This window comes from Hippocampus zosterae, chromosome 8, assembly GCF_025434085.1.
Source record: "Hippocampus zosterae strain Florida chromosome 8, ASM2543408v3, whole genome shotgun sequence".
Classification (NCBI taxonomy): domain Eukaryota; kingdom Metazoa; phylum Chordata; class Actinopteri; order Syngnathiformes; family Syngnathidae; genus Hippocampus; species Hippocampus zosterae.
In genome coordinates this window covers 12135600-12154894 of record NC_067458.1, presented here as the reverse complement: position 1 = coordinate 12154894, position 19295 = coordinate 12135600, and the positions used below count along the sequence as shown (strand labels likewise).

At 41.7% G+C, this 19295-nt stretch overlaps 3 protein-coding genes across 12 annotated transcripts in view; all 3 read right to left on the bottom strand.

Moving 5' to 3' along the window:
* The window catches only part of LOC127606352 (uncharacterized), a 674358-nt gene extending 669420 nt beyond the window's left edge, over positions 1-4938 (bottom strand). For both annotated transcript variants that reach the window (XM_052074643.1, XM_052074644.1), the window contains exon 1: positions 2377-4938. In XM_052074643.1, coding sequence (XP_051930603.1) covers positions 3278-4261 — 984 coding nt within the window. In that variant the 5' untranslated portion in view covers positions 4262-4938 and the 3' untranslated portion in view covers positions 2377-3277. The remainder of the gene's footprint in view (positions 1-2376) is intronic.
* LOC127606306 (arf-GAP with coiled-coil, ANK repeat and PH domain-containing protein 2-like) overlaps positions 1-19295 on the bottom strand; it is a 395843-nt gene that overhangs the window by 30155 nt on the left and 346393 nt on the right. For 2 of the 9 annotated variants that reach the window (XM_052074531.1, XM_052074532.1), the window contains exon 2: positions 5859-6055. In XM_052074531.1, coding sequence (XP_051930491.1) covers positions 5859-5911 — 53 coding nt within the window. In that variant the 5' untranslated portion in view covers positions 5912-6055. Of the gene's footprint in view, positions 1-5615; positions 5747-5858; positions 6373-19295 lie in introns of those variants that run through there. The other 7 variants (XM_052074537.1, XR_007963762.1, XR_007963763.1 and 4 more) reach the window with 7 other exon arrangements.
* On the bottom strand, positions 7668-15511 carry ppp1r2 (protein phosphatase 1, regulatory (inhibitor) subunit 2). The gene is made up of 6 exons (XM_052074652.1): positions 15118-15511; positions 12015-12122; positions 11724-11807; positions 10675-10781; positions 9394-9561; positions 7668-8941 (listed from the first exon to the last, which is right to left on the bottom strand). Exons 1-6 carry the CDS (start codon positions 15246-15248, stop codon positions 8922-8924), a joined length of 618 nt encoding a protein of 205 aa, XP_051930612.1. The 5' UTR covers positions 15249-15511; the 3' UTR covers positions 7668-8921.

Sequence of the window (19295 nt, the reverse complement as noted above, 5' to 3'; positions counted from 1 at the left end):
ACGCATAGTTCAAACTTAAGGCGATCGGTTACGCAGTTGAACATGGAAAAAGAGCAGCGGCAAGAGAGTTCAACGTTAACGAGTCAATGTTATAACTTGCTGTTGGTTAAGTGAACTGTGTCGCTGCTTTAAGTTTTACTGAGATCTGATCGTTCTGTTTGCATTTCCTTTAGCGTAGCTTCATCTAGTGGATGCATTGCAGATTGCATCTTATAATGTGGTGCGCCCAATGTAGGAAGAAAAAAAATACAAAATAGGCCATTCATTGAAGGTGCGCCTCATAATCCAGTGCGCCTTTTCGCGTGGAAAATACGGTACATGAAATGATGAGAGCGATCGAAAATACTATTGTTGTGAACGCATTTTATTGAACCAAAAGAATAATTTGTAGCTAAAAAATTCCTCTATTTTGCTCCCAGGCAATAACGTTAGTCACCCAACGCTTTCCACTTCCTCCTGGCCGAGTGAGTGACAAATGAGTGTTGTTGACTGTTGGCAGCTCAAGTTAGGCATTCTCCGTTTAGAGCCCTTGGGGATCAGTTGTTGCCATTGCATCTTGTGTTGCGATAAGTTTATTATGCATTTATATTAGCTTGGTTCAATCAAGCAACTAAAGGTGTACTGGCCATTGTGTCTATTCTTGACCAGTTGTAGAAGCATTACAATATGTTCTAACTAGTGGTGTTACCCTATTTTAAGTAAGCTGATTTACATTACCTTGTGTCAACAATTGTAGATATGCTGTTGCGTAAGCCAGCTGTACTTTGCACTAGAAACAGTGCACGTTGTCTTCTTCCTTTCTTCGTGTGACATGTTTCGAGACTTTGAACATTGGCAATTTTTTTACAGAGTCACAGCAAACTCCTGGCCTGGAACCATCGCACCAAAGTATTTCTGCAGAGGGGTGCGTGAGCCTGCATGTAGAAAAATTATGACTGCAATACCCTGAAGCTCCATTTTTTTTAAGCAAATTGAATTGTTCATCTATCGTTTGCAGCCCTTAAATTACCAGTCGTTTAATTTTTTTCTTTTTATTTTGAAAGAGAAATTTATTATGGCCACCTTTTGAATCCAGAACAGATTAAAACCGTCCTGTTTCGATGTTAGGAACACAACACAATGAAATTGGTTTTCTGGGCAGCGTAGGAGGATGTGGTTACGTGGCCCGAGCAGAGGTGCTCAGTTAGCGCCATACTTAGTGTTTTCATTGGATTGTTTTCGATGACTGCTCTCCCATTCATCCCACCAACACCATCATCAATTTGCTGGCGACACCTCCTTTGCAAGACTGACAATAATGCGTGAACCCACAGGGCGTGAACCCACAGGGAGGTGGTCAGGCATCTCAGGCAATGGTGTGAAATGAATCATCAGGACCCCAATAGCAGCAAAGATGAAGAAGGTGATGATTGACTTCAGGAAATCCAACCGCCCTCTATATCGATGGCAAGAAGGTGGAGAAGGTGGAGAGCCTCCAGTTCGTAGAGTCAACATCTCAGCAGACATCACCTGGTACACCATCTATGTCAAGCATTGCCCGCCCAACACCTGCTAATATACTTCCACCATGGAGAGCCTCCTGACCTACTGTTGCACAAGTTGCTGCGCAACAGATATATTGTGATGGACAGGAGGGAGCAGGTGGTGAAAGCAGCAGCATGGGTGACTGGATGTTAACTAACCAGCCTCAGAGACACCTCTGTTGGCAGAAAACAGCTTATACCTGCAGTTTTTATTGTTATTATGACTTTGTCGCCACCGGTTTTCAAAAATTTTAATGTGTGTCCAAATTCAGGTTAGGTCGTATCAATAGGAAGTTACGGAACTCCGTCGTAAACCAAGGACCTTTGAATGTCAATTCCTATTAAATCCACACAAAAGAGAGTATGATTAATCCACATCCTGGAAAGGATTGTTCGTACTCAACTTTACATTCAAATGTATTTACAACTGCACTTTCATACACGAACAATCGAGATGTATCAAAGGTGTCAGTGGTTTCAGTGGTAAACAATTACGGGAATGACTTCATCACTGGTTATTCATGTCAGTCTTTGGTAAACAATAAAACCCAAGTCTTTGTTACAGCTGCAGCTGTTGTGAAAGCGCTATTTAAATAAAGATGTATTGTATAAGCTGACATGGCTGCTCACCGAGTAGGTTTGAGAGATCAAATCAAACTTCACTAATGAGAGGATCAAATGGACTGCAATGATTCCGCATTTTACGTTCTTAGTGTCAAAAAAAATATTCATTAAAAGTAAATTAAATAACTGTTTTATGACAAACTTGAATCACAACAGTTCTTGACACTCCCCTAATATATACACAGTATATATATATAATTATATATACACACACACACACCCCTCGGACACCACCCAAGGGGTGAGATGAGGATTTTTTTTTTAAATTCCTCGTCCCCCCCCCCCCCCCCCTCGGGTGGTGTCCGTCCCTCATTCAGCTCGGGTCCTCTACCAGAGGCCAGGAAGCTTGAGGGTTCTGCGCAGTATCCTTGCTGTTCCCAGCACTGCACATTTCTGGACTGAGATGTCCGATGTTGTTCCCGGGATCTGTTGCAACCACTCATCTAGTTTGGGGGTCACTGCCCAGAGTGCGCCGACCACCACAGGCACGACTGTCACCTTTACCTTCCAGGCTCTCTCCAGCTCCTCTCTGAGCCCTTGGTACTTCTCGAGTTTCTCGTGTTCCTTCTTTCTGATGTTTCCATCATTTGGGACTGCTACATCCACTACAACGGCTTTCCTCTGCCCTTTATCTATGATCATGATCTGGTTGGTTCGCCATTACCATCTTGTCAGTCTGGATCTGGAAGTCCCACAGGATCTTCGCTCTGTCATTCTCCACCACCTTCGGAGGTGTTTCCCTTTTTGACCTTGGGGTTTCCAGTCCATACTCAGATGTTTTGGTAGATTATGCCAGCCACCTGGTTATGGCGTTCTATGTAGGCTTTCCCTGCCAGCATCTTACACCCTGCAGTTATGTGTTGGATCGTCTAAGGTGCCTCTTTGCACAACCTACACCTTGGGTCTTGTCTGGTGTGGTATATCTGGGCCTCAATGGCTCTGGTGCTCGGGGCCTGCTCCTGAGCAGCCAGGATGAGTGCCTCTGTGCTGTCCTTCAGGCCAGCCTTCTCTAGCCACTGATAGGACTTCTTGAGATCGGCCACTTCAGTTATGGTCCGGTGGTACATTCCGTGTAGGGGCTTGTCCTCCCTTGATGATCTCTCTTCCAGCGCCTCATCTTCTGTTCCCCATTATCTGAGCCCTTCTATGAGTACGTCATCCGTTGGAGCCTTCTCCTTGATGTATTCATGGAGCTTGGATGTTTCATCCTGGACAGTGGCCCTCACACTCGCTAGTCCCCGGCCTCCTTCCTTTCGGATTGCGTACAGTCTCAGGGTGCTGGATTTGGGATGGATCCGTCCATGCATGGTTCGGCGCTTTCGGGTCTTAACGTCCGTGGTCTGAATCTCTTCGTTTGGCCGCCTTATTATTCCTGCAGGGTATATGATCACTGGCAGGGCATAGCTGTTTATTGCCCGGGTCTTATTCTTGCCATTGAGCTGGCTTCTTAGGACTTGCCTCACTTGTAGGAGGTATTTGGCCATAGCCGCTTTCCTCGTTGCCAGTTCGAGGTTGCCATTAGCTTGTGGGATACCGAGGTACTTGTAGCTGTTCTCAATGTCTGCTATTGTTCCTTCAGGGAGTGAGACCCCTTTAGTGTGGACTACCTTTCCTCTCTTAGGTATGGTGATCTGGATGTACCTCTCGGGTATCGGCCTTTTCATCACACCTCTCTGGGCCTCGGTCAATTGACTCACATCTTTCCGAGCCGCCTTGATCTTAGCCTCCAACCATCTTTTCCATGGTGGGTCACGTATCTCATGGCTTCCATGGTTGCTCTTATAGCCAAGCATCTCAAGGATCACTGACGCTGAAGCGTATATCAGCTCATTGGTTTCCGTGATCGTTACGGTAGGGATTGCCCTCAGTGCTGCATTCACACTTTCCATGAGACTTTCAGGTGGTACTTCACATAGCCGTTGTAATCGGTTTCTAGGTTGCCCAGCTTTGATTCTCGCCATGATCTTGGCTTTCAGGTCAGTTGCTGCCTCGCTCAGCATTTCATTCATTGGGGCTGGATTCCCAATCTCATCATCTGCATTCATTGGGGCTTGCCTCCCAATCTCTGGTATGACCTCCTCCCTCTGGTCTGGCAGCCTGGGGCCCTTCACCATGGAACCTGCGTTGTACCGTATCAATTTCAAGTTGTGACAGCAGTTGCCGTTTGTGGATGTTGGAACACTGAGTTACTAGTTGTTTCGTGGTCAACCGTGACTGTGGGTTTCGAAGTAACCATTTAGCCCACATTCTCTGCATGTAACCCCTCTGACTAGGGTTGCTTGAGTAGTAGCATTCCAACAGAGCCATGTTATCGCATCTCGCCCATCTCCGGTTTGTTCCTATAGCCCATTTTTCATCAAGGTGCTCTGGTTCCACAACACCTGACGCAGACCTTGTTTGGCCGGGCGACGTCTGAGCCGGCATGTCATTCATTTTATTGTCTCTGATCATTGTATGTATTAAATCTTTCTTTATTTATTTATTATTTTATCTGTTTTTACTATTGGTCTTGGCTGTACAGTGTCCTTGAGTGTTGTGAAAGGCGCTTATAAATGTGATGTATTATTATTATTATTATTATTATTATTATTATTATTATTATTTTGAGGTAGGCATTAGCGTGAAGGACAAGGACCCACACTGGATGGTGTTATGTGCTCATTTTTTGCCCCAAGCGGGATTCGAACCGCCGTCTCCCATATGCCAAACCGATGCCTTACCAACTGAGCTATCCAGTCGCTATCGCTATATATATATATATATCACACACACGCACGCACACACACACACACACACATATAATCTCCCCCCCCCCCCCCATTGCTAAAATGCTCAACAAACATTAACATCTGTTCCTCATTTGGATGAGGAAAGCGGAAGTTGCAGTATCACAAAATGAGGAGGCCGGTTTCTCAGAAATCTGGGAAACGTAAGATGAGAGCAAATAAGCAAGTTTAGATCCAAAATCCCTGTTTGAAACACACTTCACAGGTTTTACACACTGAAAGAAACTTTGGCTGTAGCCAAAGAACATAACCCCGCTTTCACAATCCAGATAGATAGATAGATAGACAGACAGACAGAGTAACTCTTTGGTGCTGTGAAATGCAAAGATCACTCCCTGATCAAATAGGGTGACATCATACAGGATGGGTGAAATAATGAGATGAATGACACATTGTGAGATCCAAAGGTGGCATTAATATGCAACAGTGTGATTACTGTTAATGTTTTAGTTGACTGGATAATTTAATGGGAGATATTTTTCCATTCAGTGGAGTCTAACTTCCTTTGAGCAAAAGCAGCCACAGTAAAAGGCGCTGGTGTCCATTCTGGTATTATATGAGAACATCAGAAAGTCACACTGAATGATTAAGATGTGTGTTAACACGGGGCTACTTACTCAGTTATTACTATACAATCTGCTTGGTCCTCTTTACATAATTGATCAACATTAAAGAGACTCACTTGCTCCTATGGCGATTGCAACATATTGCCCTGTGAGTTTGTTTTCCCTGCCTACTTGGCTGGCTTCAGCTTTCTTGAGAGACCGAAAATAGCAAGGTGGCAGTCGTCAAGGACCATTCTTTTTAAAAGTGCTGAGCACAAAAATTGTACAATATTGTCAAACGCACATTGGGGGGGGGGGGGGGGGGTAATGGGCTCACATTACGCACGCACCCAAATACACAATCGGTTGTCATCGCTCACCTGAACCGTGGGGAGTCCTTCAAACATTCCTCGAAATCCACAGTTATCTTCATTTTGCCTCGTACTCGTGAACCTTAAACTCTCGATCGCCGTTTGATTGCGGACAGTAATCCACGGTGAGCCTTTGAGGCTAATTAGCTTGTTTTGCTAACGTTGGTGTGGCTCTATACTGCGCTGTCCGACCAGCTGGATCCTGCCTCCTCCGTCCGTCAAGGCTCTGCTAGCCAGCTAGCCTCAAAAGACCAGCAGCTACGGTCTACAAGAGGTACAAATGTAACCATAAACGAGCGCTAGTGGAGAGCGACAAGGAGGAAACCGAACGTGACTATTTCAGACACGGCAGTCGGTCACGGGAGCGGAAAGTGTCGCTCTTAAAGCTTGCTCATGGAAGCCAGTGGGAGAGAGAGGCTTTTCTTCGACGCACATACTATAGACTAGTACGGAGATCGTCTATACACGTAAAGCGAGATGCGACGCAAACGACAGCCTCAGCTCGACAGTGCCTATGTTTTAATCCACAATACAAATAATCGAGACGCCATTCAACAAAATATCTTTTGAAAAATAACAGATGAACAACATGCCAGGTTGAGTCACAAACAAAGATTCATTTGGTGTTTTTTTTAAATTGGTGAACGGGGGAAAATAATTGGCAAAAACTAGGAAAATGACAAAAACCAAGTTCACAGCCATGTAATAGTAATAAAATCTTGCTGAAATGCCCCCCCCCTAATTATATATACGTCTCTGTGTGTGTACAGTATCATATACATGTGAGCGCGCACATTCCGAGTGAGTTGTTACTCTCCTTATTTGTCATCTCTACACCCAGTGACAGCCTTCCTGATCCGTTAGAATTACTCTTGGTGATTCCCGGGACAAGTTAGCGCCTCCATTGCGGTACGAATTGAATACGATTGAATCCATTAAAGGGATTGTCTCTATTAAATATATATTTTATATAAAATCAAGCATTGAATGAAATCTGATTATTTGCATGGCATGGAAATGAGTTTGCGGATTGCAGTTTCTAGAGCGAACGTTCATAATCCAAGCATGAACTCGGTCGTGACTTTCATCCTATTAGTTGCTCCGAGTACAGAGGAACAAATCCAATATGATGTTGAGCAGTGCCACCAACTGTCAGGTAGATATATTACATGAGTCGGTGTTGGTTAATTCTATCAGTCATTGTACCGAGCCGTCAGATACTTACCAATGTCACAACGATTTCCATGTCAAGTTCCATGCTTATTGCCACTTTGCACTCTCTGGTACCATTTCTTCAGGTAATGATGAAAGACACAAAGGCCAAAGAAAAAGCTAAATTGGATTTACTACTTTGTCTTTTCTATCATTCTGTGTAACATTAGACATGCTATTATATGTCTAAATTAATTGTACAACTTTTGCAGCGTTGGACTTGAGTGATGAATAACATGGAAAGTGAAAACTAAATAATTAGCGTCCATAGTTTTGGGACCTATTCATGATACTGTAATAGGTTGGACCCGCATTGCAAAAATAAGTCAAGTATATACAAGCAAATCAGTGGACAAAATTAGACAAAAAAATTAACATGATAGACTACATTTGATTCAACTAAAAAGTGAGCATGTCTACAAATAGAAATTTCGGGCACCTTTTTTTTTCTGAGCCCAGTTTGTGCAAATGGTCGACGGATTAATCCATTGTGGCACAACAATGGAAAATGCTAAATTCAGAATGACAAGAACAAAGTACAAGGGTTAGTCTGCAGAAGTCAAGATGTTCAGTACTGTATTTCCATAACACAATGTTCAGAATATCACCAGTCACAACAAGAATTTAATGGGTCAATGATAAAAATGGATGCAACAAGACACTGTCAAGGCTCCGACATACTGTACTTAACTGTCAACCTTTCCCTCAATATTTGAAATGATAACTTTATATTCGGAACCCATAAGAAAGCCAACTTTTATTAATTTATTCATCAGTAGCATTGTTTTTTTTCCCTCCTGCTTGAACATTATTAGCAAAGCACAAAATGAACTAGGCCATTCATTGCATGGTCCTCATTAGAATTTACAGTTAATTTAATAATAATTTGTAAACTGAAGCTTAGACGTTGTGGAAAGTCAAAATTATCAACGCGCAGTGAACACAGAATTCATTCAAGGTGACAAGAGAGCCTCGTGAAAGAAACACACAGCATTCCTCCAACATCTGACTTCCTATGCACATGCATTAGTTCACTGTTTGAGTGAGTGACTTAATACTGTTCCGTCCTTGAATATTAGATAACGTTTTTACTCCACCCAAGAACAACAGGGAGCTGGAGCCTGAGTCAGTCCCGTCTTTTACGTTCATCAGTTTGAAGTGCAGGGGAAGAAAAAAAAAAACAATCCATGAAAAAGTGCTTCTTTAAAGAAAACCACGATTGTAAATCTTTCATTTTTGAGTTAAACGGTCACTCGAGAGAAGAGAGATATTCTTAAAATTATAATTGAGGTTTGGTGCTTTGTAAAGAGCCAAAACTCAAGAGGAAAAAAAATCAGGGTTGGTTAATTTGCTTTTATAAAAGTCTGTTTTCAACCGGTTGTCTGACACTGCAACGTCCACAGTGTCTAGCAGTTATGGGCATCAAATTAAAACTGTCAACTGTGAAATGACAAACCAGAGCAGTGAGTCACAGATTTGAAGTCCATCTGAACTGCAGCTGGTACAAGCACAGTCATTAGAGGGGATTTTGCCGTGCCTGAGGGAAGTCCCATTCATTTTCCTCAAAGGCCTTCAAATCCTTTTACACTCATTCAATATACTGTATTCAGTGCACGCCAGTGCAGCGGAGAGGGCGATGGGGACCTCCATGGGGCAAGGGAAGGACATTTCCACGAGGTTTGAGGTTCTATTGCACTTTTTGGAACAGTGGAGACTTCAAGGTTACTGGCTGTTCAGGGGAGTTCAATGGGTGAAGCGGGGTCTGGAGTTTGGCCTGACATTGAAAACACGCGGCGCAGCGACGTCGTCTGTCAGCGTGGTGAGCCGACACACGTAGTGGAGCGAGGAGAGACACCTCATCTACGAGTCCAGAGATTCGGCTAGAGAGAACAAAGAAACATATACTGAGAGAAACTGCATCCAACAAGACACTAAAGGCAAACAACGTATTTACATGACATACCAACAGGGAGCTGTTGGCGATGGTAAGAAGACTAACTGTATACAAGAGGAGATTTATAGAAGGGGAAACTGTGGAGTAATGTCAGATTAACTGGTACAATGCAGATCCAAGTACCCAATTACGATTCAATGCCTGTATACATCACACATCTATTTATGTGTACTTTTCAACTTGGTGTCACATATGAATATGGCTGTGTTTCCACTGACTGAATGCATGAAACAACCTTTATAAGATGGGATAAGAAAACCTGTACTAGTCTCACAATGCACAAATTCTCAAATTGTAAACAAAGGGCATGACGAGAACACAGTTTCTTTACATGAGAAGCTCAACCGAAACTTTCACCCAACCCAAATATTTGATTACCTTCCTGGGGTGGGTCAACACTGATTTCCTCAGCCTCCTCCGTTTCATCCCTCATCTCCTCGTCTTCGTCCTCGTCGAGCTCGCTGGCGATGAGCTGCCGCGCCAACTTGATGTTGAGGCCCTCATTGTAGTGCTTCTTCCTCATCATTTGAAAATGTTTCTTTTTAGCTGGAGAGGAATAAGGGGAAACATCAATGTAAAAAGAAAAACCAATCGACATGTTCATCTGGCCATAATGAGCTATGATGACACGGAACAATAAGGTTACATTTTCCCAGAAAGGACCCCCCTCCCCCTGAGGAACTTATTTATCCCCATGGAGTGTCGAAGACGACAACGACTATGGAAAATGACAGCGTTTTTAATATTACATTTTCCTACATTATCATCATCAGCAAAAATCCCATTTGATTCGAAAAATAAAAGTCAAGGTTGAATTGAGAAGACCTTCTCTTGGAGGATACTCTTTTTCCACAAAAATATTTGCCTGGCACTGGTTAAATGGGTCAAAGACTCAAAGTTATATATTCATATATCCTAATTATGAAGTTGATTCCCTTTAAAATGATATAAAATGAATGAAAGTACCTCAATAATTAAAGTTAATTGTTGTTGATTAATTAAGTGAATTGAATATTGCCAAGTTGAAATGCCAAATTTTATGAAAAAACGCATTGAACGTTTTGGTTACATAGTGTACATCTTTCATAGCTATATAGTAACCAGTATATTACCAAAAAGATAGACCCCAAATTTTCAGGAACTGTTGAAAGACCAGGAGAAAGTAAATTCCAATGGCAGGTAACGGCATTCTGAGATTTTAATCCGTAAAAAATGATTAAGTTAAATCGCCCAAAACTGTTGATTCAGCCTCAACCAAAAGCAACTTTGAAAATCCCATTGAGCTGACAATTCATCTCCTCGGGCACGATCTGCCAAGTTTGGTAATTTTATTGTTGCTACTTAGGCCCCTGCGCCCCCCCCCCCCTTTTTTTTTAATGTCAAATGTATTCAATGTTTACTGATATTTTATCAACACAGCAACACAGTCCAGGGTGAAACCTCCCTCTCGCCCAGTGTCAGAAACACATGTCAGGACAAGCCGATATTAAAAAAAATAATGGATGGATTATTAGAGAATCCATTTTAGCCTAAAGTATGGCAGAGAGCATTCACAAAAATGTCAATGAATTACTGAATTCTGCCTGAACATTTGACCATCCCAATGACGACAATTATATCCAATAACGAGGTTGAGGTCGAGCAGATGACCTCGATCACCTTGTTCCTCGGGGGATAACTCCTCTTCTTCACCACTTTCCTCTTCCTCCTCCTCCTCTTCTTCCTCTTTCATAAATCGAGGTTCTGAGCTTTCTGCTGCTTTCAGCCTTGACAAAAAGAGGAGAAGGTTCTTCGGTTTATTACCTTTAGACATTCCATCACACCTCAACTGCAAATATCTGGTCAACTTTCAAACAGGCCATATTCAGAGTGAGAGCAGATGGGGAGAAAGAGGAGGATGAGATTAGGGGGAGGAGAGCGCGGGCACAGGGAGAGAGAAGAAGCAGCAAGCGTGTGAGCGTGTACTCGAGCATGAAGCAAAAATAAGAGATTTACTATCTCTAACACACAGCAGCAGCCCAGGACAAAATGAATCACAGTTTATGGCTGAGCGGATGGTTGACAATGGCTGTGGGGGGAAGAGCCCATTTACTGTCCAACTACTCTCCAACCAGACTGGCCTGATTCCACCTCTCAGTTGAAAATCTGATCTTTACGCAAGATGTGGACAAAGACAAGTCGATAAAAATGTACTTTGAGATAAGGCGCATCAATTAAAAAAAAAAAATAAATAAGGGTAACATTTGTTGGATGAGTTAGTGGACATGGTAACCAGTAACTGCAGGAGGAAAAGGGCAGCTGATATGGAGAGGCTTCAACAGGAAACGGCAAAAGGAGGCTAATTGAGTTGCTGGCCGGGAGCTAACCACCGTCCTTACTGAAGCTTGCCTTATTCCGACATCAATGCACTTCCATTAGATGGCAGAAAACAAACATCTCCCTCCCAACACACACGCGACCAAAGCTCACAAAGTATGGATTTCTCATGCTACCAACATACAGTACTTGCAGAGATCAGTGAGCGTCCAAAATATTTTTGTACCAACTTTTTGCATTTGGCAAACGATAAAATCTGAATTTCAGGCTAAGAAGATGAATGCAGCATGCTGTCAATCTGTATTGCATTTATGTTAGGAAGCCACACAAGTTCAACAAGCATTCAGTTTCTGTCAACCAAACATTGTCACCTACAAAAACTCAAATCTTACTTTGACGTCAGGTCATCCACTGGGAGTGCACTGCGACCTTCTGCGTCACTCAAGGCTCCCTCATCCTCGTCATCTCCAACCATCCTAAAAAGTACAAAATCCAAAAACTTGATAGACATGGCAGGTGAAAGGGTGAAAGTCATGTGACCTTTGCCTCATCATTCTGAGGCACTCCATTATGAACCCCATTTCTAAACCTTTATATACTGGAATTGATGAGGGTTGTGAACATGTGACAAGTATCCAGTCCACTTTTTTCAGTGAAAATATTTTTGTGATAAAAAGGCGGACCTGTTAAAAGGTGTGCTGGGCTCATCTATCTTCATCAGGCCGTAATCTTTGTCTGGTGGATGGTATGTGGCCAGGATATTCATCTCATCCCACTTCTGGGTTTTCTTTCTGTATATAAAAAAAAGGCCAGCGCAGAAACAATGTGAGGTAAATCAAAGATGAGTGGCATTGTGACCACGACACACCGCAACCAACCGACATCCTCAGTCCCAAAAGATCTGTCCAGGAAAGAACGTGAACACATTTTAACTGGGGCTCAGCATGTCCCAGTTTTCACTTTTGACTGCATCCTTTTGGGAACACTTGAGAACAAATGCGTGAAAAATATCATGAGCATCCATTTCTCAATCAGTACAAGAAATACACAAACATTACAAATGCGATTATTGGGAACTAATGGAGGTCGATAACTGATGTTTGGAGATGACATTAGTTTGCAGTAAAAGGGAAAACATCACTGTCAACATGACAAAAATTAAAATAAAAATACTTCAGCCCTTAACTTCGTTTAAATTCCTTTAAAAAGTGTATTAAACAGCTTTTGAGGTGTGAAACTTGTTTAAAAAAACTTGAATTGACAGACTTTTTTTAAAATTCAAACAACAATAGCAGCATGTTTTATACACATAAAGCAATCTCTATACTTTGACAATAAACAAAGTCTTCCAAAATTTCAGTCCAACTGTAACACTCTGATGCAGCATCAAAATAACCGATTTTTGAATCACTCTCTCAGTACGCTAAAAAGTGCTGATGCCGATATGCTTCAAAATGCCAAATATCAGTGCTCATAATCAGCCTTGCCAATAATTGGTCTCTCTCTCCTTAAAGTGTTTTGTGACAGTATTTCAGCAGCGAAGCAAGTCAGTCATATATAACATGCCTAACCAATAGAGGAAAGACCACTGACCGCAGCTACAAATAAATAGAGGATCATATGCTGATAACTTTACCGAGCCGGAGCTGGTCTACAGTTGGCAACATTTTGCTTGGAGATTACTCATTAAATAGAGTGAGTCATGAGAGAGAGCTGAGCAGCGAGATCAGGTGACAGAATCATAGGGCAGTGAGTAAAGGTGCTCCCCTACCGACTTCTGTGAAGCGAACCCATCAGCAACAGCAGTGGGCATTAGTCTACTCCGAAGATCGCAGCTGGTTCAAACATACTGCACAGGAAAGCTCACAACAATCAAGTGGCAGATATGGTTTTCACTAGGGGTGGTCATAAAACTGATTTCTTGATTCATTGTAACATCCGACGACTAAGCACATTTTTTTCATGTGGACAGAGCAATGTCGGACACATGTGTGTCTGTTTCAGGACTGGTTCAAAGTCATCAGAGTCATTTGTTCGTTTTTTTCGGGTCGTTTGCCATGTGGTGTGTGCAGTAGAATATGAGAAATGATTGGCAGAGCGGTGATATTTGCAAGCCATCCATTTATTGCACTCTTTGGGTGGGACAACTTGGGGATTTGCTTCCTTGTTTAAACTGTACACAGGAAGGCCGTTTTGTTTGAATGGGGACAGCTGACGGGATGATGGGTGGCTTACACAGGATATCCTTTGGTTGTAGAATGAGAAGAGTAAATGGGTTTGCTCCACGAAAGACACATGAGCAGGGAGAAGTGTTTAAGCTGTTGAAAAACTCAATGAGCATATAAGGCGGTCATTGTTGAGGCAGCCCTGGGAAAGTTCATATTGGATATTGTGTGCTTCATAAGAGCTCAGGCTCAGTTCAGATTGTGGTTCAAGAACATTTACTGTATTCCGAGTGTATGTTTCGTTCATTTATATGGGAAAACCGTCTCTGAAAATATTTGGTTCAAACCATGGTGCTCTCAGTGTTTGGTGCTGGGCTCCACTCCAGGAGCCTCTTCGAGATGTTTTCCCTTTACCTCTTCACTCCCTTACAGAGGCTATTTTGGGATCAGAACAGAAAAAGCTTGATTCACTGCCGGGAATGGAATTCACTAATAGCTGTCATCTCTGGCCTAATTTTACAGAGTGCTGCTCTGACATTACAAGCTCACGTCTCAAGCTGCTGTCTCGGTTAGCAAAGGGACAATGGTGGATAGTCATTAATCACAAAATGACTGATGGAACGATAAGACCAGTGTGGCTATTGTGCAAGCCTCCTACACGATTTGGTAAATAAGTGCCCCACAAAGCACACAAATAGGATTTGAAAATTCTGTGATGGCGATTCAGTTTACTTGCTCCAATGCGAGAGCTACACGAAATTAATCTACCCCTAAAACTGTGCTGTTTTGAGAATTTTACAACAGGCCTCTCCATCTGTCCATCCATCAACAAAGTTTTTTTAAAATAACCAATAGTCACATAATTTAATATTCAAAGCAGAGTAGACGTCGTTGTTCCTAGTTTGTATTTTAGGCAGAGGAATGATCGAAGTCTAAATAAGAAAAAAGATGGAAATAAGAAACGTTACGCATCGTTTTCGTTCATACTGACGGCTTCCAAGAGGTCTCAAATAGAGCTGGTATTGACCAACTTTTTGTGACTTCCCCATCAAATACAATGCACAGACAGAAGTCATAACACAATCATTTCCGAACCAAAACGGGGACGTTAAATTATTTATTCTGTGTCCATTAGTAACTCTGTTACCAAGAAAAGTGAGATGGGTGTAACGTGACACAGTATTTCAAACAGTAGGTCAAGTCAACAAGACAATATGGGGAATCAAAATATATCAAATTGTGGGCCGTAAATGTGACATCTGACACGTTTGGTCTCAATATGAACTTCGATTGATAGCCCATTGATTGTGTGCATTTTTCATTTATTTAACAGGTGGAATGTGGAAGATATGTCTTGCATGTCGTAGAATCATCAGAAATAAAGGCTCGCGAAGAATAAATATAACACACGTAGAACACTAACATAGGATAACTGAGCATTTGGAAACGAGCGCATCCATTTCAAACAAACCATGGGAACACGAAATTACTCAATGTTGCGACTTTCACTGTCGTAAAGTTACGCTAGTCTGCGCTAACAAGCGTGCTGTTGTTAAGCTAGCTGTCATTAATGTAACGCATTCATACACACATCCGACAGGAGGCGGCAGGGAACACTCACTGCTGGTCTTCATCGGAAAGTCCGGGAGTTTGTTCGGGTTTGTCTCCCAGAAAGTCGCCAGGCGCGGGTTTAACGCTGGCGGCGTTATTCTTGTTTTTTAGGATGCCTTTTATCGGCCGTGGAGCTGCCATTCCTTCTCCCACGCTAGCTGCCAAAGCAAGCTGCTCGCGCAGGTGTTGATCCCCGACTGCTTTTCCCAACTCGATTTCTTCCTTTCAATATTCAAAGAGAGAATCAAACATCCTCACTTTGATACCTCAACGGTCTTCGGGTACTTTCAGGGGAAACATGGATAGGAGCCACAGCGTGACAGCACATTATTGCTCTGTCGATTCAAGACTGACGCGGTCAGTGTTGGGAGCGGGTGTACGCCAGATATCCTCTCGCGATAGTTTGAAAAACGAGATTAACGCGTGACATTTGCTGCCCTCGGACAAAACTGTGTTACACTTTATCTATACAGTATACGGTGTTGTTTTTCATTTGTGAAAGCAAACACTAGCCACGTGTTTTTAAAATAAATCATTAGACATTATCTGAAATGCTTATCCTCACAAAAGTCGCTAGTGTGCTGGGGTCTAACCCAGGTGTCTTCAGGCAGCAGGTGGGGTACACCCTTAACTAGTTGCCAGGTAATCTCAGAATTAAAAAAAAAAATCACACGTCTTACTCTTCGAACATGACAAACCGGAAAATAAATATGTTTGTTTTCTATCTGCTCTGGGAATTTTCAATTGAGAATTTTGTGAATAAAATTTAAGGAAGAACTACATAAATACATACATACCTAAATAAACATACAATTTTTTAAATCAATAAGATCGGTAGTCAATGTATCTGTAATATGATTTTCATATAGCCATTGGGTAAGAGAGAGGAGTCAGAACAGCAAATTTATGTACAGTGTAATACCATTTTTATTTATTATTAGTATTTACATGTATTTAGTTTGACAAGGAAATACTGAATTACAAATATGAATCTGTTGTTTCAACCATTCATTCAGATTCATACATTACAGATATCTGGGAAATAATTATTTTCATAATGACTCACGCCTTTCTGTATATCTCAGAAAGCTAAGTTCAAGGGAAAGGCTTACTGTGGCAAAGTCTGAGGTAATTCTCATTTTCCACTCCGAAACATTTCTTAATCGTGTGGTTCAGGCAAGTGGGGAAGCAGATAGATTATTCACTGTACCTAGGATATAGCTGATTGACAGTAGAATTAATGTGTGCTCTGATTGTGCTTCCTGGCGAGTGTTCGAGCAATGCTTAGCTGCTTCGACCAAGGATTCTCTGTGAAGGCACTATTTGCATTTCAATTATTTATTACTCCATCACTCGGCAAGCCATTTTTGGGGGGTCTTTAATGTAGCACTATGATTGTCATCAGACGTCTCACCTCAAGCTTATTTTGTTCTTTTATCTCAAAATATTCTTGAATTTATTTAATGGAATCAAAATTAGATGTTCGGTAATTTCGGAGTCTAAAATTTTAAATGAAGTTAGCATGCTCTCCCCATGTCCACACAAACATGAGTTTTGATTTCGTGGATTCCTCCCATATCCCATTGAAGCATTGTCTAAAACAGTGCCTCAAACGGCTTTAAGAAGATTGTGGAGATGCAATATCGTAGCTAACCATTCGGGAATTATGTTATATATACTTTCAGTGTGGCAGAAAGGTGGTCTACAGGTTAGCACACCCGCCTCGTAGTGCAGAGGTGTCAGGTTCGATTCTGGCTCCGGTCTTTCTGTGTAGAATTTGCATCTTCTCCCAATGCCTGTGTGGATTTTCTCTGGGTACTCCGGTTTTCTCCCACATTGCAAAAACATGCATGGCAGGTTAATGGAACACTCTAAATTGTCCCTAGGTGTGACTGTGGCCTGCGATTGGCTGGCAACTGATTCAGGGTGTCCCCCACCTATTGCCCGAAGACAGATGGAATAGCATGCTCGTGACACTCGTGAGGATAAATGGATGGAAAAATAGATGGATAGATATTTTCAGTGTGCAGCATAAAGCACTGAATGAGAAAAATGACTACATTTTTGCAGAACAATGGCGAGATGGTTGACCAAACTGCGACATAAGCAGTTTCCTAATTGGCAGTGATTAGAGAATGTGGTTGCGACAATCTTAATTTCTTTTTTGTCATACTTGGTGTATTGAACTGACCCACTGACAGAATATTTCGGACACACCTGATTGAGATCATAGGTACAAATGGTGATTCCCAACCAGTCCGAAAGATTACAGGTGCACCACTGGAAATTATCCAATTGTCCAATTTCACTTTAATGGTCCAAAAATGATTTCTTTACCACAGATCTTATCACAGATCTGTGAGTAACGTTTAGTGGCAGGCAGACAGAACAATCAAAATGTTTCTTTTCCACAAGATGGATGAAGGTACATTGTATCCACTTTTTGGTGGCAATTAATTAATTAATTAATTAACTATAATAATAAATCAGAATTAAGTTGATAAATTGAGAAAGGTACTGCAATATCCATTATGAATACAAGAGAAAATTGACACAAGAGTGCCAGGGTGTGTATGTATAAAATCCCGATACAAACCAAAAGTTGTAAAAATATCACGGTTAAGGGTAAAGCATGAGCCTTAATGGAGACTTCTTTCTTCTTACTTTCTTTCTTTTCTGATTGAAATAAAAATGATCTATTTATATATAAACACTTAACATGGTGTAGGACTAGATACGTTTACTTCCTCCTACTCCCTTGAACATAGTAATTGTGTTGAATGATGACTGATTCTCTTTCCTTTTTACTTTTTTACTTACCGGTACCTTACTTTCTGTCAAATTATTACTGTATGTTTTATGTTCAATAAACAAACGAAACGAAACAATTTCATTTGGTGGCATGCCTTGAGATTTTATATTATAGTTATAATACATGTAAAATATGTACCTTGCATTTATTAAGGTTGGGAAACACCGCTAAGATTTACAATAGTTGAAAGAAACCTGGCCACTGTCAAGCCTTATATACTATTGTATTTTCTCTGCCATTTCAGCCTCTGAGATGCAAAGGCGTGTTGAAGAAGCGGTGGGAGGTTGGTGAGGTGGCGTGTTGAAGAAGCGGTGGGAGGTTGGTGAGGTGATGTGCCAGCGAATGCTTGCTATGGAATGTGTTTTCTGCTAAGAGGTGGGAGTGAGCAGTGGCTGCCGCACAGACGACTGGGTCCTTCAGTGGTGTCACTCATCATACAATATTTGCCCATAATCTGACTGTATTTTGGCTTTATATTTTTTACATTAAAAGAGGAGTGAGTTTGCATGCTTTTCCCCTTGCCTGCGTGGGTTTTCTCCGGGTACTGCGGTTTACTTCCACATTCCAAAAACATGCATGGCAGGCTCATGGAACATTCTAAAATTGTCTTTTGGTGTGATGGACGTGTGAATGGTTGTTCATCTATGTGTGTCCCGTGATTGGCTGGCAACCAGTTCAGAGTGTATCCCGCCTACTGTCCGAAGACAGCTGGGGTTAGGCCCTGCCATGCCCGCGACCCTCGTGAGGGTAAGCGGATTAGAAATAAATGGATGAATGGATAGAGAAGTGTGTACAATTTTCTCCCAAATCATTTTTTGTCAGATTTGTTAAAACTGTCAGTCTCACGTGATATAGTACATTGGTGAAATGATCTGTTGTGGAAAAAAAAATCAGCCTTCTATGGCTCCATATTGTACATCTTGATTTTAAAGAAATCACTTTGCCTGTGGAAAAAACTAACAAACAGAAAGAGAAAGTCTGACTGATTAGGTGTCATTCATTTGCAGAACGCTGGCGGCCACACTCATGGTGAGCACATCACTGTGGCCTGAAGCTGATCTTTTAACTTGGGCTTCCAGAACTTCCAGAAAGAGTAATGATTGATTTGGTAGCGATTTATGTAACTTCTTTGAAAGAACACATGTCACCAAAATTTTTAAAAAAATGTAATTGAATTTTACATTTTATTTCAAGTGTGAAATTATAAAGCCATGTAAATCTTGTATAGCTATATAGCTGCTGCTACACGAAGGAATCTAGCAGCCGGAGTAGACAGAAGCACTATGTCAAATTGAAAAGATAATTAGAGTTGTATTGTTTGCATAGAGTGGCTAATGGTAACCAATACAACCAACATAACAAGTCTCTAATCAGTC

What these genes read in the sequence shown, in the direction of transcription:
- ppp1r2 (XM_052074652.1), bottom strand. Translation starts at nt 15,248, where the DNA reads ATGGCAGCTCCACGGCCGATAAAAGGCATCCTAAAAAACAAGAATAAC. An exon ending in GTTATCCCCCGAGGAACAAG is followed by an intron (nt 9,562 to 10,674) that starts GTGATCGAGGTC and finishes ATTCCTCTCCAG; the next exon opens with CTAAAAAGAAACATTTTCAA. An exon ending in TGTTGACCCACCCCAGGAAG is followed by an intron (nt 8,942 to 9,393) that starts GTAATCAAATAT and finishes TGTTCTCTCTAG; the next exon opens with CCGAATCTCTGGACTCGTAG.